The 17,779-nt window shown below is 61.2% G+C and overlaps 2 protein-coding genes across 2 annotated transcripts; both read right to left on the bottom strand.

The window, feature by feature from the left end:
• Positions 1–1,230: 1,230 nt before the first annotated feature.
• On the bottom strand, positions 1,231–7,620 carry GPS2 (G protein pathway suppressor 2). The gene is given in 14 exon segments (XM_066208969.1): positions 1,231–1,519; positions 1,765–1,858; positions 2,167–2,269; positions 2,647–2,697; positions 2,699–2,727; positions 3,312–3,357; positions 3,359–3,405; positions 4,336–4,513; positions 4,661–4,675; positions 4,677–4,738; positions 5,393–5,469; positions 6,091–6,203; positions 6,779–6,888; positions 7,452–7,620. Coding segments are annotated over 14 exon segments (1,134 nt in total). The 5' UTR covers positions 7,546–7,620; the 3' UTR covers positions 1,231–1,404.
• A 763-nt stretch (positions 7,621–8,383) lies between these two features.
• On the bottom strand, positions 8,384–17,431 carry NEURL4 (neuralized E3 ubiquitin protein ligase 4; the record flags this gene model as incomplete). Its single annotated transcript, XM_066208961.1, has 9 exons — positions 8,384–10,097; positions 10,673–10,844; positions 10,991–11,103; positions 12,039–12,166; positions 12,581–12,679; positions 13,892–13,988; positions 14,652–14,831; positions 16,276–16,434; positions 17,126–17,431. Coding segments are annotated over 9 exons (2,082 nt in total), but the record flags the coding sequence as incomplete, so codon positions are not given.
• Between the last annotated feature and the right edge of the window lie 348 nt (positions 17,432–17,779).

Here is a 17,779-nt window from a genome sequence, read left to right as displayed (position 1 = left end):
ACTGACCAGTGCTGGGGTCAGCTCAGGACAGAGTGACCAGTGCTGGGGTCAGCTCAGGACAGAGTGACCAGTGCTGGGGTCAGCTCAGGACACAGTGACCAGTGCTGGGGTCAGCTCAGGACAGAGTGACCAGTGCTGGGGTCAGCTCAGGACAGAGTGACCAGTGCTGGGGTCAGCTCAGGACACTGACCAGTGCTGGGGTCAGCTCAGGACAGAGTGAACCAGTGCTGGGGTCAGCTCAGGACACACTGACCAGTGCTGGGGTCAGCTCAGGACACAGTGACCAGTGCTGGGGTCAGCTCAGGACACTGACCAGTGCTGGGGTCAGCTCAGGACACACTGACCAGTGCTGGGGTCAGCCCAGGACACAGTGACCAGTGCTGGGGTCAGCTCAGGACACTGACCAGTGCTGGGGTCAGCTCAGGACACTGACCAGTGCTGGGGTCAGCTCAGGACAGAGTGACCAGTGCTGGGGTCAGCTCAGGACACTGACCAGTGCTGGGGTCAGCTCAGGACACAGTGACCAGTGCTGGGGTCAGCTCAGGACACAGTGACCAGTGCTGGGGTCAGCTCAGGACACTGACCAGTGCTGGGGTCAGCTCAGGACACTGACCAGTGCTGGGGTCAGCTCAGGACACAGTGACCAGTGCTGGGGTCAGCTCAGGACACAGTGACCAGTGCTGGGGTCAGCTCAGGACACAGTGACCAGTGCTGGGGTCAGCTCAGGACACTGACCAGTGCTGGGGTCAGCTCAGGACACTGACCAGTGCTGGGGTCAGCTCAGGACACAGTGACCAGTGCTGGGGTCAGCTCAGGACACACTGACCAGTGCTGGGGTCAGCTCAGGACACAGTGACCAGTGCTGGGGTCAGCTCAGGACAGAGTGACCAGTGCTGGGGTCAGCTCAGGACACTGACCAGTGCTGGGGTCAGCTCAGGACAGAGTGACCAGTGCTGGGGTCAGCTCAGGACACAGTGACCAGTGCTGGGGTCAGCTCAGGACAGAGTGACCAGTGCTGGGGTCAGCTCAGGACAGAGTGACCAGTGCTGGGGTCAGCTCAGGACACTGACCAGTGCTGGGGTCAGCTCAGGACACACTGACCAGTGCTGGGGTCAGCTCAGGACACTGACCAGTGCTGGGGTCAGCTCAGGGGAGTCAAGTCACTAATTCATTAACTCATTAATTCATTAATCCCTAATCTGCCCTTCAAAGCATTAATTAACTCATTAGTTAACTCGCTAATCTGTTTATTAGCTCATTAATTCAGCCGCTTATTCTTTAATTAACGCCTTAATTTAATTACAGCTGTAATTGCTCTCTCTCAATGGGGGAGGAGCAACTTCCTGCCCCTCCCCCACACAAACCATCCATTTCCGGCTTAAACCCCTCCCGCTCATAATGATGTCATCCGCCCTTTGTCCGTGACGTCACGCGGGCGGGGGCGTGGCCGTGGCTGACGTCATCACTTGTGGTAGAAGCGCTGGCCCTGCCCGTGGGGGAGGAACGGGCCGTGCCGGGCCTGGGGGGGGAGGGGCCGTCAGGGTGGGGGAGGGGCGGCCATGGCCCCGCCCCCAACACTGCCGGGGTGGGGGAGGGGCTTAGAGAGTTCGTGGGGGGAGGGGTTTGAAGGGGAGGGGCTTAAGGGGTGAGGGAGGGCCTTAAATGGGTGGGGGCAGGGATTAAATGGCGAGGGAGGGGTTTAAAGGGGTGGGGGAGGGGCACTCGCTGGGGGGCGGGGTTTAGGGCGGGGGGAGGGGCACTCACGTGGGGGGGGCGGCGGCTGGGGGGGCGGCGCCGTGGGGGGGGAAGCTCCCGGGGGAGGCGGCGCGGGGGGGGGGGCGGGGAAGGGCAGCGCCGGCTGGGGGAGGGGAGGGGGGGGAGGGGTGAGGGAGGGGGTGGGGGAGGGGCACGCGGGGGGTGCCCATCCCCCACCTCTGAAAAAAAAAAAAAACAACGCGGGAAAACGCCCCAAATCTGCCCCTCCCCCCTCTCCCAATCCTGCCCCTCCCCCCCTCAAACCTGCCCCTCCCCCCCCGGAATTCTGCCCCTCCCCCCCCGGAATTCTGTCCCTCCCCCAAATCCTGCCTCGCCCAATGTTGCCCCTCCCCCACCCAATGTTCCACCCCTCCCCCCCTCAACCCTTCCCAGTCACCTCCCCCACCCGACCCTTCCCCTCCCCCCGTGCCCCTCCCCCCCCGACCTTGGGGTTGCCCTGGATGGGCACCGGCAGTTGGGGGCTGGGCAGGAGGGCGGGGCCGGGGTGCAGCGCCTGAGGGGGGGAGGGGCGGGGTGGTGGGGGAGGGGAGGGGTGAGAGATCCTCCCCCCTGCCCCTCCCCCACCATTAAAACCCACTCCCGGTTCTCGTTGCCCCTCCCCCACCCCATTTAGCCCCTCCCCCCAACCCCCTTTGCTGCCCCTCCCCCACACTGAGGCTCACTGAACCCTGATTGGCGCTGCTGGCTCCTTAGCCCCTCCCATATTTCAGCCCCCGCCCCCGTCTTTCAGAGGCTGCAAAAACCTGATTGGCTGTTGTCTCCTTAGCCCCGCCCTCCCCATCAATCACGGTCTCACTGAAGCTTGATTGGCTATTGGCCCCTCCCCATCCCCTTTAGCCCCGCCCCTTTCGGCCTCGCCCTGTCACTCACGGGCTCGCTGAAGCCTGATTGGCTGTTGGCATGTTCCAGCTGCTTCTGCAGGCGGCAGCGACGAACTGGGGGGGAGGAACCCTGGGCGGGGGAGGGGCGGGGACACCGCAACAGGTGAGCCCAGGTGTGCCCAGGTGTGTCCGTGTAACCCCCAGGTGTCCCCAGGTGTCCCCAGGTGTGTCCGTGTAACCCCCAGGTGTCCCCAGGTGTGCCCAGGTGTGTCCGTGTAACCCCCAGGTGTCCCCAGGTGTGCCCAGGTGTGTCCGTGTAACCCCCAGGTGTCCCCAGGTGTGCCCAGGTGTGTCCGTGTAACCCCCAGGTGTCCCCAGGTGTGCCCAGGTGTGTCCGTGTAACCCCCAGGTGTCCCCAGGTGTGTCCCCGTAACCCCCCAGGTGTCCCCAGGTGTGTCCAGGTGTGCCCAGGTGTGTCCGTGTAACCCCCAGGTGTCCCCAGGTGTGTCCCAGGTGTGTCCCTGTAAACCCCCAGGTGTCCCCAGGTGTGTCCAGGTGTGTCCCTGTAACCCCCCAGGTGTGTCCAGCTGTGCCCCAGGTGTCCCCAGGTGGTTTTGGGCGTGTCTCAGGTGTGTTCTGGGTGTCCCAGGTGTGTTTGGGGCGTGTCCAGGTGTGTTTGGGGCGTGTCCAGGTGTGCCGTGGGCGTGGCCTCACCTGGCTGGGCCGGGGGGAAGTGGCCGTGCAGGCCGAAGGCGCCCCCCCGGTGGCTGCTGGGGCAGGAACGGCAGCGCCGGGAAGGCGGCGGGGGCTGGAAACCAGTATGGACCAGTATGGACCAGTAACAGATCCCTCCCAGTCCATCCCAGTGCTCCCACAGGCCCGCTCCCAGTCTACTCCCAGTCCACCCCAGTTCCCTCCCAGTTTGTCCCAGTCCCCCCCAGCCCCTCCCAGTATAACTCAATCCCCCCCCAGTCCTCCGCCACTCACCCCTCCCAGTCCATCCCAGTTTATCCCAGTTCCCCCCAGTCCCCCCAGTTCCCCCCAGTCCCCCCCATTCCCCCAGTCCCCCCCATTCCCCCCAGTTCCCCCCAGTCCCTCCCCAGTCCCCCCAGTCCCTCCCAGTCCCCCCAGTCCCCCCCAGTCCCCCCCAGTCCTTCCCAGTTCCCTCCAGTCCCCCAGTCCCCCCAGTCCCCCCAGTCCCCCCCAGTCCCCCCCAGTCCCCCAGTCCCCCCAGTCCCCCCCAGTCCCCCCAGTCCCCCCAGTCCCCCCAGTCCCCCCCAGTTCCCCCCAGTCCCCCCAGTCCCCCCAGTCCCCCCAGTTCCCCCAGTTCCCCCAGTCCCCCCAGTCCCCCCCAGTCCCCCCCAGTCCCCCCCAGTCCCTCCCAGTCCCCCCAGTCCCCCCAGTCCCTCCCAGTCCCTCCCAGTACCCCCAGTCCCCCCCAGTCCCCCAGTCACTCCCAGTCCCCCCAATCCCCCCCAGTCCCCCCAGTCCCTCCCAGTCTCCCCAGTCCCCCCAGTCCCCCCCAGTCCCCCAGTCCCCCCAGTCCCCCCCAGTCCCCCCAGTCACTCCCAGTCCCCCCAATCCCCCCCAGTCCCCCCAGTCCCACCCAGTCCCCCCCAGTCCCCCAGTCCCCCCAGTCCCCCCAGTCCCCCCAGTCCCTCCCAGTCCCCCAGTCTCCCCAGTCCCCCCAGTCCCCCCAGTCCCTCCCAGTTCCCTCCCAGTCCCCCCCAGTGCTCACCCCGCAGCTGCTGGGCTCCTCCATAGGCCGGGGGGGGCTGGGCGGGGGGGAAGGGTGGGGGAGGGGCGGGGCTCTGCCCCACGGCGAAGGGGGCGGGGCCGGGCCCCCCCTGGGCGCCCCCGAACCCCGCGGGGTCCCCCCCGGCCCCGAAGGGCGGCTGCGCCCCGAAATGGCGAGGCTGGAGGGTTGGGGGCAGGGGCGGCCGTCAGGAACCGGGGGTCCCGGGATCGGGGGGGGGAGGGGGGAGACCCCCCCCACAAAAGGGACCCTCGAATTCCCTCCCCCCCCCCACCCCGGGACCCTCCCCCAGCCCCCAAAATCTCACGCTGATCACGGCGGGGGCCGAACATCTGCTTGGCCCGGTCGGCGCCGATGAGCCCCGAGCGGGGCCCGCCCGGGCTGCCTGTGGGGAGCCCGAAATCAGCCCCCAGGCAGCCCAGAATTATCCCAAAATTATCCCAAAATTATATCAGAGGTCATCCCAAAGTTATCCCAGAGTCAGCCCAGAGTTATCCCAAAATTATCCCAAAATTATCCCAAAATATATCAGAGTTATCCCAAAGTTATCCCAGAGTTATCCCAGAGTCACCCCAAAATTATCCCAAGTTATCCCAAAGTTATCCCAAAATTATATCAGAGTTATCCCAAAGTTATCCCAGAGTCACCCCAAAATTATCCCAAAAATTATCCCAGAGTTATCCCAAAGTTATCCCAGAGTCAGCCCAAAATTATCCCAAAATTATCCCAAAGTTATCCCAAAGTTATCCCAGAGTCACCCCAAAATTATCCCTAAAATTATCCCAAAGTTATCCCAAAATTATCCCAGAGTCACCCCAAAAATTATCCCAAAGTTATCCCAGAGTTATCCCAAAGTTATCCCAGAGTCAGCCCAGAGTCACCCCAAAATTATCCCCAAAATCAGCCAAAAACTCAGCCCCAAATCCCCCCAGGACCCCCCGAATCCCCCAAATCTCCCCCAAGTCCCCCCAAGAACCCAAAAACTTCCCCAAATCCCCCCAAATTCCCCCCAAATTCCCCAAATTCCCCCCGCCCCCACCTGTCATGCCCAGCAGGTGAGCCCCCGGCACGCCCAGGCTCTGGGGGTACGCGGCCGCCGTCAGCGTGGTCAGGTCACTGCGGGGGGAACCACGGGGTCAGGAGCCCCGGAACGGCCCAAAACCGCCCAAAACCGCCCAAAATCACCCAAAACCGCCCAAAATCACCCAGAACGGCCCCAAAATCACCCAAAACCGCCCAAAACCACCCAAAATCACCCAAAACCGCCCAAAACGGCCCAAAACCACCCAAAATCACCCAAAACCGCCCAAAATCACCCAGAACGGCCCCAAAATCACCCAAAACCGCCCAAAATCACCCAAAACCACCCAAAACCACCCAAAACGACCCAAAACGGCCCAAAATCACCCAAAATCATCCAAAACCGCCCAAAATCATCCAAAACCACCCAAAACCACCCAAAACAGCCCAAAACCACCCAAAATCACCCAGAACGGCCCCAAAATCACCCCAAATCATCCAAAATGGCCCCAAAACACCCAAAATCCTCCAAAATCACCTCAAAAGACCCCGAAATCCCCGAAATCCTCAAAATCCCCAAAATCCCCCGAAATCCCCCAAAATCCCCAAAATCCCGAAATCCCGAAATCCCGAAATCCCGGAATCCCGGAATCCCGGAATCCCGGAATCCCCAAAATCCCGGGATCCCGAAATCCCGGAATCCCGGGATCCTCCCACCTCTGCTCCTTGCGGCGCCGCTTCTCCTCCTCGTGCAGAACCTTCTTGAGCTGCAGGAAGAGCTGGTGCTTCTCCTCCTGCAGAGCGCCCAGCTTCTCCTGCAGCTTCAGCAGCTGGTTCGGGGGAAATCCGGGAATTCGGGGGAAATCCGGGAATTCGGGGGAAATCCGGAAAATTCGGGGGAAAAATGGGGATTTTGGGGGGAAAAATGGGGATTTTGGGGGGAAAAATGGGGATTTTGGGGGGAGAAAAGGGATTTTTGGGGGGGTTGGTTTGGATTTTGGAGGGGACGTTTTGGGGCTCCTGGGTCACCCTTGGGGGGAGTTTTGGGGGATTTGGGGGTGAATTTTTGGCTGGAATTTCAGGGAATTTTGGCCGGAATTTTTTGGATTTTTGGCCGGGATTTTTTTTATTTTTGGTGGGATTTTTTTGGATGTTTGGCCGGGATTTTTTGGGTTTTTGGCCGGGATGTTTCGGATGTTTGGCCGGGATTTTCCGGATGTTCGGCCGGGATTTTTTTGGATGTTTGGCCGGGATTTTTCGGATGTTTGGCCGGGATTTTTCGGATGTTTGGCCGGGATTTTTCGGATGTTTGGCCGGGATTTTTTGGGTTTTTGGCCGGGATTTTCCGGATGTTCGGCCGGGACTTTGGGGAGTTTTCGGGTGGGATTTGGGCAATTCCCGGCACCTGCTCCCGCGTCTCCTCCAGGCTCATCCGCTCCTCCAGCTCCTTGCGCCGGCGCCGCTCCTGCTCCTCCCGAACCTTCTGCTCCATCATCTTGTCCACCTCCTCCTCCTCTGCGGCCACGGGGGTCACCCAGGGGGCAGGGGGCATTTAAAGGTCACTTGGGGTCACCCAAGGGTCACTCAGAGGTCAGGGGGCCAGTTAAAAGTCACTTGGGGGTCACTCAGGGGTCACTCAGGGGTCAGCCAGGGGTCAAGGGTCATTTAAAGGTCGCTCAGGGTTATTAGGGGTCACCAGGGGTCATCCAAAGGTCACTCAGGGGTCAGGGGTAACTCAGGGGGTCACCCAGGGGTCACAGGGGGGCGTGGCCTGGACATTCAAGCCACCGGGGGGGCGTGACCCGTTGCCATGGGAACGGCACTGAGGGGCGGAGCCTCACCCCACACAACCAGCGCCAAAGGCTCCTCCCCCCCGTTACCACGGAAACCCCGCGGGGGCGGGGCTTCTCACCACCGCAGGGCGGGGCTTATTGCCATGGAGACCCGGAGGGGGCGACGCCTGTTGCTGCGGAAACGCGGAGGGGCGGGGCCTGCGACCACCTAGGGGCGGGGCCTGTTGCTGTGGAAACGCAGAGGAAACGCGGCCGCGCCGTCCCCCCGCCCCCCCCCGGGCTCACCCTGCCGCTTGCGCTCCCGCTCCACCATGACGTGGCGGTGCAGCGCCCGCGCCATGGCCGAGCTCAGCTTCGGCCGCTCCAGCAGCGCCGGCATCGTGCGACGGCGGCGGGACACCAGCGGCGCCGGGGCCGGCCCGCGCTTCCGCTTCCGGGGCGCCGGGGGCGGCCCGCGCTTCCGCTTCCGGGCCGCCGGGGGAGGGGGGGGCGGCCCGCGCTTCCGCTTCCGGGGCGCCGCGAAAACCCGCGGCCTCGGGGCCGGGAACGAGGCTAAGCCACGCCTACTCAACCGGAAACGAGGCTGAGCCACGCCCCAAGCGCGCCCTGAGGGGGAGCCACGCCCCCTGTATCACTAATGAAGGCAAACCACGCCCCCCTCGGGAGGAAACGAGGCCAAACCACGCCCCAAGGTGGCCGTGAGTGTGGCCACGCCCCACTTGACGTTATGACGTAAACCCCCGCCCCTTCCTGTCGGAACGAGGCTAAAACACGCCCCTTCCGCGAAAAGGAGGGTAAGCCACGCCCCGTTGTTTTCTGAGAAAAAAACACGCCCCGTTTATGTAAATGAAGGGAAACCACGCCCAGGCAGACAGGAAATGGTTTAAGCCACGCCTCTTTCGGCCGGAACGAGGCTAAGCCACGCCCCAAACGTGCGGTGAGGTACAGCCACGCCCCCTTTTCCGATAGAGAAAACCACGCCCGTAATCGAATTATAAAGAACGCCACGCCCCTTTTTCGGCTAAACCACACCCTTATTACCGTATTTAAAACCCCCGCAGTTCCTACAGCAAAAGCCACGCCCCACTTTCCATATAAGGCCTGGACACGCCCCTTCAACTGAAATTGCCAAACCACGCCCGGATTTCCACATAAGGAGAAGCCACGCCCCTTTTGGTGCCGTGTGCAGCTCCCTCAGGCCCCTCCCCCACCCCTGCCCCCCCCAATTTTCCCGCCCCTCCCCCACAGAGTTACAGAGTTTGTTTTTTTTGTTTTTTTTTTTAATTTGGGGGGAGGGGGAGGGGACAAGGGGGGGAGGGGCGCGACCTCCCCCCTCCCCCACCCTCGCAGCAGCTTTAAATAAAAATTCATTTAAAAAAAAAAAAAAAAAAAAAACAACAAAAGAAAAACAGAAAAAAAATTTTAAAAAAAACCCCAAAATTGACCAGAAACCCCCAAAAAATCCCAAAATTCCCCATCCCCCCCCCAAACCCCTCCCCCACTCCCGGATTCACATTTGGGGCAATAAATAAAGGAGGGGGAGGGGCGGGGGGGAGGGGCTGTGCAGTGGGGGAGGGGGGGCAAGTGCTGTGACCCCTCCCTCCCCCTCCCCCCCAAAACAACCAAAATTTGGGGTGAAACTCCCCCAAAAACGGGTCCGGAAACCCCCAAATCGGCCTCGAGGACCCCAAAATTGGGGTCGAGGATCCCCTCCCCCCCCCTCCCCTCCCCCAATAAAAATTTGGGGTTTCCCGTCCCCGAATTGGGGCGAGAGGCCCAAAAATGGGGTGAAACCCCCCAAAAAATGAGATCGGGGGTCCCAAAATTGGGGTGAAACTCCCAAAAAATGAGATCGGGGAATTTTTTTAGAGAAATTGTGGTTTTGGGATGAATCCCCCCAATTTTTTTGGGATGAATTCCTCGATTTTCTGGAATAATTCCCCCATTTTTTGAGGGAATTCCCCCGAATTTTTGGGACAAATTCTCCCGTATTTTGAGGGAATCCCCCCCGTTTTTTGGGACAAATTCCCCGATTTTTAGAGGAAATCCACCCATATTTTCGGGAGGAATTCCCCCAATTTTGGGCAGAAAATTCCACATTTTTCAGGACGAATCCCCCCCATTGTTTGGGAGGAATTCCCCCATTTTTGGGACAAATCCCCCCCATTTTCTGGGACAAATTCCCCCATTCTTCGAGGGAATCCCCCCATATTTCTGGGACGACTCCCCCATATTTTTGGGACGACTCCCCCATATTTTTGGGACGACTCCCCCATATTTCTGGGACGACTCCCCCATATTTTTGGGACGACTCCTCCCATATTTCTGGGACGACTCCCCCATATTTTTGGGACGAATCCCCCCATATTTTTGGGATGAATCCCCCCATATTTCTGGGACGACTCCCCCCATATTTTTGGGACGACTCCCCCATATTTTTGGGACGACTCCCCCCATATTTTTGGGACGACTCCCCCCATTTTTGGGACGACTCCCCCCATTTTTGGGACGACTCCCCCATATTTTTGGGACGAATCCCCCCATATTTTTGGGATGAATCCCCCCATATTTTTGGGACGACTCCCCCATATTTCTGGGACGACTCCCCCATATTTCTGGGACGACTCCCCCCATATTTTTGGGATGAATCCCCCCATATTTCTTGGACGACTCCCCCCATTTCTGGGCTGCTCTGTTTCCCAGGAGAGGGCGGTTCCTGCTCAGTCCACCCTGACCAGCAGCCCGGCCAGCACGGTGGCCCCGGGCTCCTTGGTCACCCACTCGAGCTGGGCGGGGTCCAGCCCCTGGGGGGGCTCCAGGCTCGGGGGCGGGCTCAGCGAGGGGGGCCCCGCCCTGAACGAGCCGGGACGCACCCAAACCTCGAAAGCCACCTGAGCCCCGCGGGGCCGAGGCCAGCCCGGCTCCCGGAACCTGGAGGAGAGAAAAAAAACCAAACCGAAACAAAAAAAAAAACCCGTCAGGGAATGGCCCAAAATATCCCAAATTTAACCCAAAGAATCCTCTCCAAAAATCCCCCCAAAATAACCCGGAATTCCCTGAAAATAATCCCAAAATCCGGCCCCGAACTATCCGGGCTCCCTGAACCTGGGGAGGGAGGGAAACAGGCCGGGGAGTGGCCCCAAAATATCCCAAATTTAACCCAAAATATCCCCCCCAAATCCCCTCCGAATCCTCCTTTAGCCCCGCCCCTTTCCCTTAACCACTCCCATTTAGCGAAGCCCCGCCCCCTCATTGCACCCACCCGCTCACGTGACCCTGTTGGTGATGCTCTCAGTGGCCCCGCCCATTCCCATGGCACTGCCCTTTTCTATTGGCCCCGCCCACTCACGTGATGCTGCAGGCGAAGCTCTCCACGGCCTCGCCCATCCCTTTAGCCCCGCCTCTTTCCCCAAACCCCGCCCACTCCCCTGACCCTGCGAAGCGCTCCATGGCGTGCCCCTTAACCCCAAAGCCCCGCCCACTTTTCCCAGGCCCCGCCCACTCACGTGACCCTGCTGGCGAAGCTCTCCATGGCGGCATAGCCCAAAGCCGGGGACAGCACCAGGGGGGCGGGGCCGGGGGGGCGTGGCCCCGAGCCGGGAGGGGCGGGGCCTGAGCGCGGGTGGGCGGGGCCAGAGGGGTCGGGCCGGCAGGGGGCGCTCAGCAGCGACCAAGGGCCTGGGGGAGAGGGCGGGGCTTAGACGGGTGTGGTCAAAGGGGGCGTGGTGACAAGGAGGAGGAGTTTGGCGATTCCCCATCTCCGTATTTTGGTCACGCCCCCTTTTTTGGAGGGCTCCTCCCCCCCCGTTTTTGGGGGTCCCCACCTGGCACGAGCTCGCCGTGGTCGAGGCTGCGGCGCACGGCGCCGGCGCTGGTCCCGTGGTAGGCCCGGGGCCACTTCTGCCAGCCCCCGCCGCCCTCGGGCCGGGGCTTGGGCCTGGGGGGAGCCCAGCGTCAACAGACACCCCAGAATGCACCCAGGAACACCCCGAAACCGCCCCAAAAACCGCCCCAAAATCACCCCAGAAACACCCCAGAATGCACCCAGGAACACCCCGAAACCGCCCCAAAAACCGCCCCCAAATCACCCCAGAAACACCCCGAAACCGCCCAAAAACCGCCCCAAAATCACCCCAGAAACACCCCGAAATACACCCAGAAACACCCCGAAACCGCCCCAAAAACCGCCCCAAAAACCGCCCCAAAATCACCCCAGAAACACCCCGAAATACACCCAGGAACACCCCGAAACCGCCCCAAAAACCGCCCCAAAATCACCCCAAAACCACCCAAAAATACCCTGAAAACACCCAAAAAAACACCCCCAAAAACACCCAAAAAACGTCCCAAAATCACCCCAAAACCACCTGAAAACCACCCCAAACACACTTGGAACCCCCCAAACCCCCCCCGGGACCCCCCAATTCCCCCCCGGGACCCCCCAACCCCCCCCCGGGACCCCCCAAACCCCCATCGGGACCCCCCGACCCCCCCGGGGACCCCCCAAACCCCCCCGGGACCCCCCAAACCCCCCCCGGGACCCCCCAAACCCCCCCGGGACCCCCAAACCCCCCCCGGGACCCCCCAAACTCCCCCCGGGACCCCCCGACCCCCCCGCGGGACCCCCAAAACCCCCCAGGACCCCCAAACCCCCCCCGGGACCCCCCAAAGCCCCCCCGGGACCCCCCAAACCCCCCCCGGGACCCCCCAAACCCCCCCCGGGACCCCCCAAACCTCCCCGGGACCCCCCAAACCCCCCCCCGGGACCCCCCAAACCTCCCCGGGACCCCCCAAACCCCCCCCGGGACCCCCCAAACCTCCCCGGGACCCCCCAAACCCCCCCCCGGGACCCCCCGACCCCCCCGCGGGTACCGGAGGCTGAAGCGGCACCAGCCCAGGGGCAGGGGGGGCTCCCGGGGGTCCCGGGGGTCGCCCCCCCCCCCGCTCACAGCCCTCGCAGAAACAGCGGCTGCGGCGCGGCTCGGGGGCGAAGTACTCGTCTGTAACGGGGGGACGGGGTCAGGGACCCCAAAAAATGGGTCAGGGACCCCAAAAATGGGGCGGGGACCCCCGAAAATGGGGCGGGGACCCCCGAAAACGGGTCAGGGACCCCCGGAAACGGGGCGGGGACCCCCAAACCCTCCCACACGCCCCCCGAGCCCCCCTCATCACCCCCCAAATCCCCCCCGGGACCCCCAAACCCCCTCCAGGACCCCCCCAAACCCCCCCCCGGGACCCCCCAAAGCCCCTGGGACCCCCCAAACCCCCTCCAGGACCCCCCCAAACCCCCCCGGGACCCCCCAAATTCCCCCCGGGACCCCCCAAATTCCCCCCGGGACCCCCCCAAACCCCCCCGGGACCCCCCAAACCCCCTCCAGGACCCCCCCAAATTCCCCCCGGGACCCCCAGCCCACCGGGCAGCAGCAGCAGGTCCTTGAAGCGGGCGCACAGGGCCTGGTAGGGGCAGGGCTGGGGGGGCGCGGGGGGGCCCCAGCACAGACTCTCCTTCACCCCTGGGGGGGGAAAAAGGGGGTTCAGACCCCCCCAAAAAAATTCGGGGGGTCGCAAACCCCCCCCCACCCCAAAATTTGGGGTTTTCGGACCTTTCCCAAGGGTTAAAATTGGGGGGTTTAAATTGTTTTCCCCAAATTTTGGGGGGGGTTTTGGAGCCCCCTCCCCCCTCCCCCCTCCCCCACCTGGATTTTGGGGTCCAAACCCCCAAATTTGGGGGTCCCCCCCCTGAAGATTTTGGGGGTCCCAGAGGCTCTCAAACCCCCCAAATTGGAGGGGTCCCGCCCCAAAATTTTGGGGTCTCCCCCAAATTTGGGTGTCCAAGCCCCCCCCCCCCCCCCGAATTGTGGGGTCCCAAACCCCCCCAAATTTAGAGTGTCCCCCCCATTCTGGGGGTCCTAAACCCCAACTTCGGGGTCCCAGCCCCCCCAAATTTCGGGGTCCCCCCATTTTTGGGATCCCCCACCCCAAATTTTTAAGGTCCCAGTCCCCCCCAAATCCCCAAAGTTTGGGATCCCCTGGACTTTGGGGTCCCAAACCCCCCCAAATTTAGGGTGTCCCTCCCATTTTCGGGGTCCCAAACCCCAATTTCGGGGTCCCAAACCCCCCAATTTCGGGGTCCCCCCCAGATTTCGGGGTCCCCCCATTTTTGGGGTCCCAAACCCCATTTTCGGGGTCCCGGCCCCCCCAGAATTCGGGGTCCCAGCCCCCCCAATTTCAGGGTCCCCCCCAATTTCGGGATCCCCCCCAGATTTCGGGGTCCCCCCAATTTTGGGGTCCCAAAGCCCATTTTCGGGGTCCCGTCCCCCCCAGATTTTGGGGTCCCAACCCCCAATTTCAGGGTCCCCCCCATTTTCGGGGTCCCCCCCAATTTCGGGGTCCCAGCCCCCCCAGATTTCGGGGTCCCCCCCAGATTTCGGGGTCCCCCCATTTTCGGGGTCCCAAAGCCCATTTTCGGGGTCCCGGCCCCCCCAGATTTCGGGGTCCTCCCAATTTCGGGGTCCCAAACCCAAATTTCGGGGTCCCAACCCCCATTTTCGGGGTCCCGGCCCCCCCAGATTTCGGGGTCCCCCCCAGATTTCGGGGTCCCCCCAATTTTGGGGTCCCCCCAATTTTGGGGTCCCAGCCCCCCCAATTTTGGGGTCCCAAACCCCAATTTCGGGGTCCCGCCCCCCCCAGATTTCGGGGTCCCCCCGTTTCCGGGGCGCCCTCACCGTCCACCACGTCGGCCTTCTCCACGTCCCCCCGGCTCCGGGGGTCCCCGCCGGGGCCGCCCCCTCCCCCCTCGGGACCCTCGGCCACGATCGTCACCTGGGGGGGGAGGACGGAGGTTTGGGGGGGGTCCCCAAAACATTTTCGGGGGTCCCAGGTGCAGTTTGGGGGGGCTGGACCCCATTTGGGGGGTCCCAGACCCTTTTTTGGGGGTCCCTGACTCTCTTTGGGGTCCCAAAAACCTTTTTGGGGGTCCCAGGTCCCCAATTTGGGGGTCCCAGACCCTTTTTGGGGGTTTTTGGGGTCCCTGATTTTGGCGTTTTTGGGGGTTTTGGAGTCCCGGATTTTGGGGTTTTGGGGTCCCTGACCTTTGGGTTTTTGGAGGTCCCTAATTTGGGATTTTTGGGGTTCCTGGATTTGGGGATTTTTTGGGATTTTTGGGGGTCCCTGGATTTGGGGATTTTGGGGTTTTTTGGGGTCCCTGGATTTGGGGATTCCCTGGGCTGATCTGAACGGGGTTTTTTGGGTTTTTTTGGGGTTTTTTTTGGGGTATTTTGGGTTTTTTTGGGGTCCCTCACCCGCTGGCACTGCCCGTAGAGATCCCACAGCTCCGCCCAGGTGTGCCCAGGTGTGTCTGGGGGAGTTTCTGAGGGGATTTGGGGCGTTTTTTGGGGTCCCTGGATTTGGGGATTCCCTGGGCTGATCTGAACGGGGTTTTTTGGGGTTTTTTGGGGGATTTGGGGATTTTTTGGGGTCCCTCACCTGCTGGCACTGCCCGTAGAGGTCCAGCAGGACGTAGCAGGGGCTGGGCACGCCGCCGGCCACGGCGCCCTGGTCTCGGCCGTTGATGAAGAGATGGAGCCGCCCGCCCCCGTCCACCAGGAGCCCCAGGACGGTGCCGGCCGGGAGCAGCTCCAGGCTGGGCCCGGGGAGATCCCGGATCTGGGGAAAAACGGATAAAATTGGGGGAATTCGGGGAAAATTTGGGGAAAATTTGGGGAAAATTTGGGGTTTTGGGGGGGTTTAGAGAGGAAAAAACGGATAAAATCGGGGAAAATTTGGGGAAAATTTGGGGAAAATTTGGGGTTTTGGGGGGGTTTAGAGAGGAAAAAACGGATAAAATCGGGGGAATTTGGGGAAAATTTGGGGTCCTGGGGGGGTTTAGAGAGGAAAAAACGGATAAAATCGGGGGAATTTGGGGAAAATTTGGGGAAAATTTGGGGTTTGGGGGGGTTTGGGGTGTCCCGGCCGGGAGCAGCTCCAGGCTGGGCCCGGGGAGATCCCGGATCTGGGGAAAAAACGGATAAAATCGGGAAATTTGGGGAAAATTTGGGGAAAATTTGGGGTTTTGGGGGGGTTTAGAGAGGAAAAAAACGGATAAAATCGGGGGAATTTGGGGAAAATTTGGGGTCCTGGGGGGGTTTGGGGTGTCCCGGCCGGGAGCAGCTCCAGGCTGGGCCCGGGGAGATCGCGGATCTGGGGAAAACGGATAAAATCGGGGGAATTTGGGGAAAATTTGGGGAAAATTTGGGGTTTTGGGGGGGTTTAGAGAGGAAAAAAACGGATAAAATCGGGGAAATTTGGGGAAAATTTGGGGAAAATTTGGGGTTTGGGGGGGTTTGGGGTGTCCCGGCCGGGAGCAGCTCCAGGCTGGGCCCGGGGAGATCCCGGATCTGGGGAAAAACGGATAAAATCGGGAAATTTGGGGAAAATTTGGGGAAAATTTGGGGTTTTGGGGGGGTTTAGAGAGGAAAAAAACGGAAAAAAATCGCAGAAATTTGGGGAAAATTTGGGGTTTGGGGGGTCTAGAGAGGAAAAAACTGGTAAAATTGGGGGAATTTGGGGAAAATTTGGGATTTTGGGGGGTCTAGAGAGGAAAAAACGGAAAAAATCGCGGAAATTTGGGGAAAATTTGGGGGTTTGGGGGGTCCTGGAGGGGTTTGGGGGGTTTTGTAGAGAATTCGGGGCATTCGGGGGGTTCTGGAGTTATTCTGCCGGGGACTTTTGGGGACGTTTTGGGATATTTTTGGGGATATTTTTGGGGATATTTTGGTGATATTTTCCTGATAATTTTGTGATAATTTTATGATATTTCGGGGATTTTTGGGGGATGTTTTTGGGGTGATTTGGGGAATATTTTGGGGATAATTTTGGGATATTTTGGGGATATTTCGTGATATTTCGGGGATTTTTTGGGGACATTTTGGTGATACTTTTGTGACATTTTGCTGATAATTCCGTGATAATTTTGCGACAATTTCGTGATAATTTCGCGACAATTTCGTGATAATTTCGCGATAATTTCGCGATAATTTTGGGATATTTCGGGGACGTTCCGGGGATGTTTTTGGGGTGCTTTCAGGCAGTTTGGGGTGCGGTCTCTGACCTTCCTGGCGTTGTGGAACACGGCTCTCCTCTGCAGGATCCAGGCCGGCCGTTTGAGGCCGTGGGCACAGGCCGGGAGGGGGGAGCGGCCGGGGGGGGCGCCGGTGACCCCCAGGGCCAGGGAGGAGCTCCACTGCGGGTTCAGGGCGTCGATCTGCACCTGTGACGTCACCGGTGACGTCAGCGGCGACGCCGTGACGTCATCGGCGACCCTCAAAGCCCCACAGGCCGCCCCCACCAAAAATGAGCCCCAAACTCCCCCCCAAAATCGGCCCCACTGCGGGTTCAGGGCGTCGATCTGCACCTGTGACGTCACCGGTGACGTCATCGGTGTTGCAGTGACGTCATCGGCAACCCTCAAAGCGCCATAGACTCTGAGGCAGAGCCCCAGTGACATCACTGGCTCCCCAATCTCCCATTGGCTGCTACTGTATGACATCATCGGCGTCCCCTATGACATCACCCGCTCCTGATCCCCCATTGGCCAAGCGCTGATGACATCACCACCGTCCTGTGACATCACCGACTCTCCAATCCCCCATTGGCTTCTCCCCTACAACGTCACCGCCGTCATTCCCCTATGACATCACCATCCTCCCCAATGACATCGCCAGCTCCCAACCCCCGCTGCCCCGCCCCCCCCCCCATGACATCACCAGCTCCCCATCCTCCATTGGCCGCTTCCCTATGACGTCACCGCCATCACCCGCGGCATCGCAGGAGCCCACGATCCCCATTGGCCAACCTCTGATGACATCACCCACGCCTAATCTCCCGCCGCCCTCACCGCCAGCCCCGATGACGTCACCGCCAGCCCCGATGACATCACCGCCGGCCCCCGATGACGTCACCTGGAAGAGGCGGCCGGGGGGGAGGGGCTGCCCCACCAGCACCAGGCCCTGGTTGTAGCTGGAGACGCGCGTGGCCGTGCGCGCCCCGTTGGAGAGCAGGATGTTCTTGCCGTGGCAGCCCAGGAACGTCGGGGGGCCCTGAGAACGGGGGGAAAACCGGGAATCCGGGATTGGGGGCGGGGGGAGGGGAGCTGGCGGGAGTTTGGGGGGAGAACTGGGAGCAGCAAAAAGCCCCCGAGGGAATCGCAGCGACCCCAGTTCGTCCCAGTTCGTCCCAGTTTGTTCCAGTCTCTCCCAGTTCGTCCCAGTTCATCCCAGTTTGTTCCAGTCTCCCCCAGTACATCCCAGTTTGTTCCAGTCTCTCCCAGTTCGTCCCAGTTCATCCCAGTCTCTTCCAGTTCGTCCCAGTTCATCCCAGTTTGTTCCAGTCTCTCCCAGTTCATCCCAGTTCATCCCAGTTCATCCCAGTCTCTTCCAGTTCGTCCCAGTCTCTTCCAGTTCGTCCCAGTTCATCCCAGTTTGTTCCAGTCTCTCCCAGTTCATCCCAGTTCATCCCAGTCTCTTCCAGTTCGTCCCAGTTCATCCCAGTTTGTTCCAGTCTCTCCCAGTTCATCCCAGTTCATCCCAGTCTCTCCCAGTTCGTCCCAGTTCATC

This window comes from Chamaea fasciata, unplaced genomic scaffold (assembly GCF_029207755.1).
Source record: "Chamaea fasciata isolate MVZ Bird 193981 ecotype frontalis unplaced genomic scaffold, bChaFas1.0.hap1 SCAF_555, whole genome shotgun sequence".
Lineage (NCBI taxonomy): Eukaryota > Metazoa > Chordata > Aves > Passeriformes > Sylviidae > Chamaea > Chamaea fasciata.
This window is presented reverse-complemented; position numbering and strand designations above follow the sequence as displayed.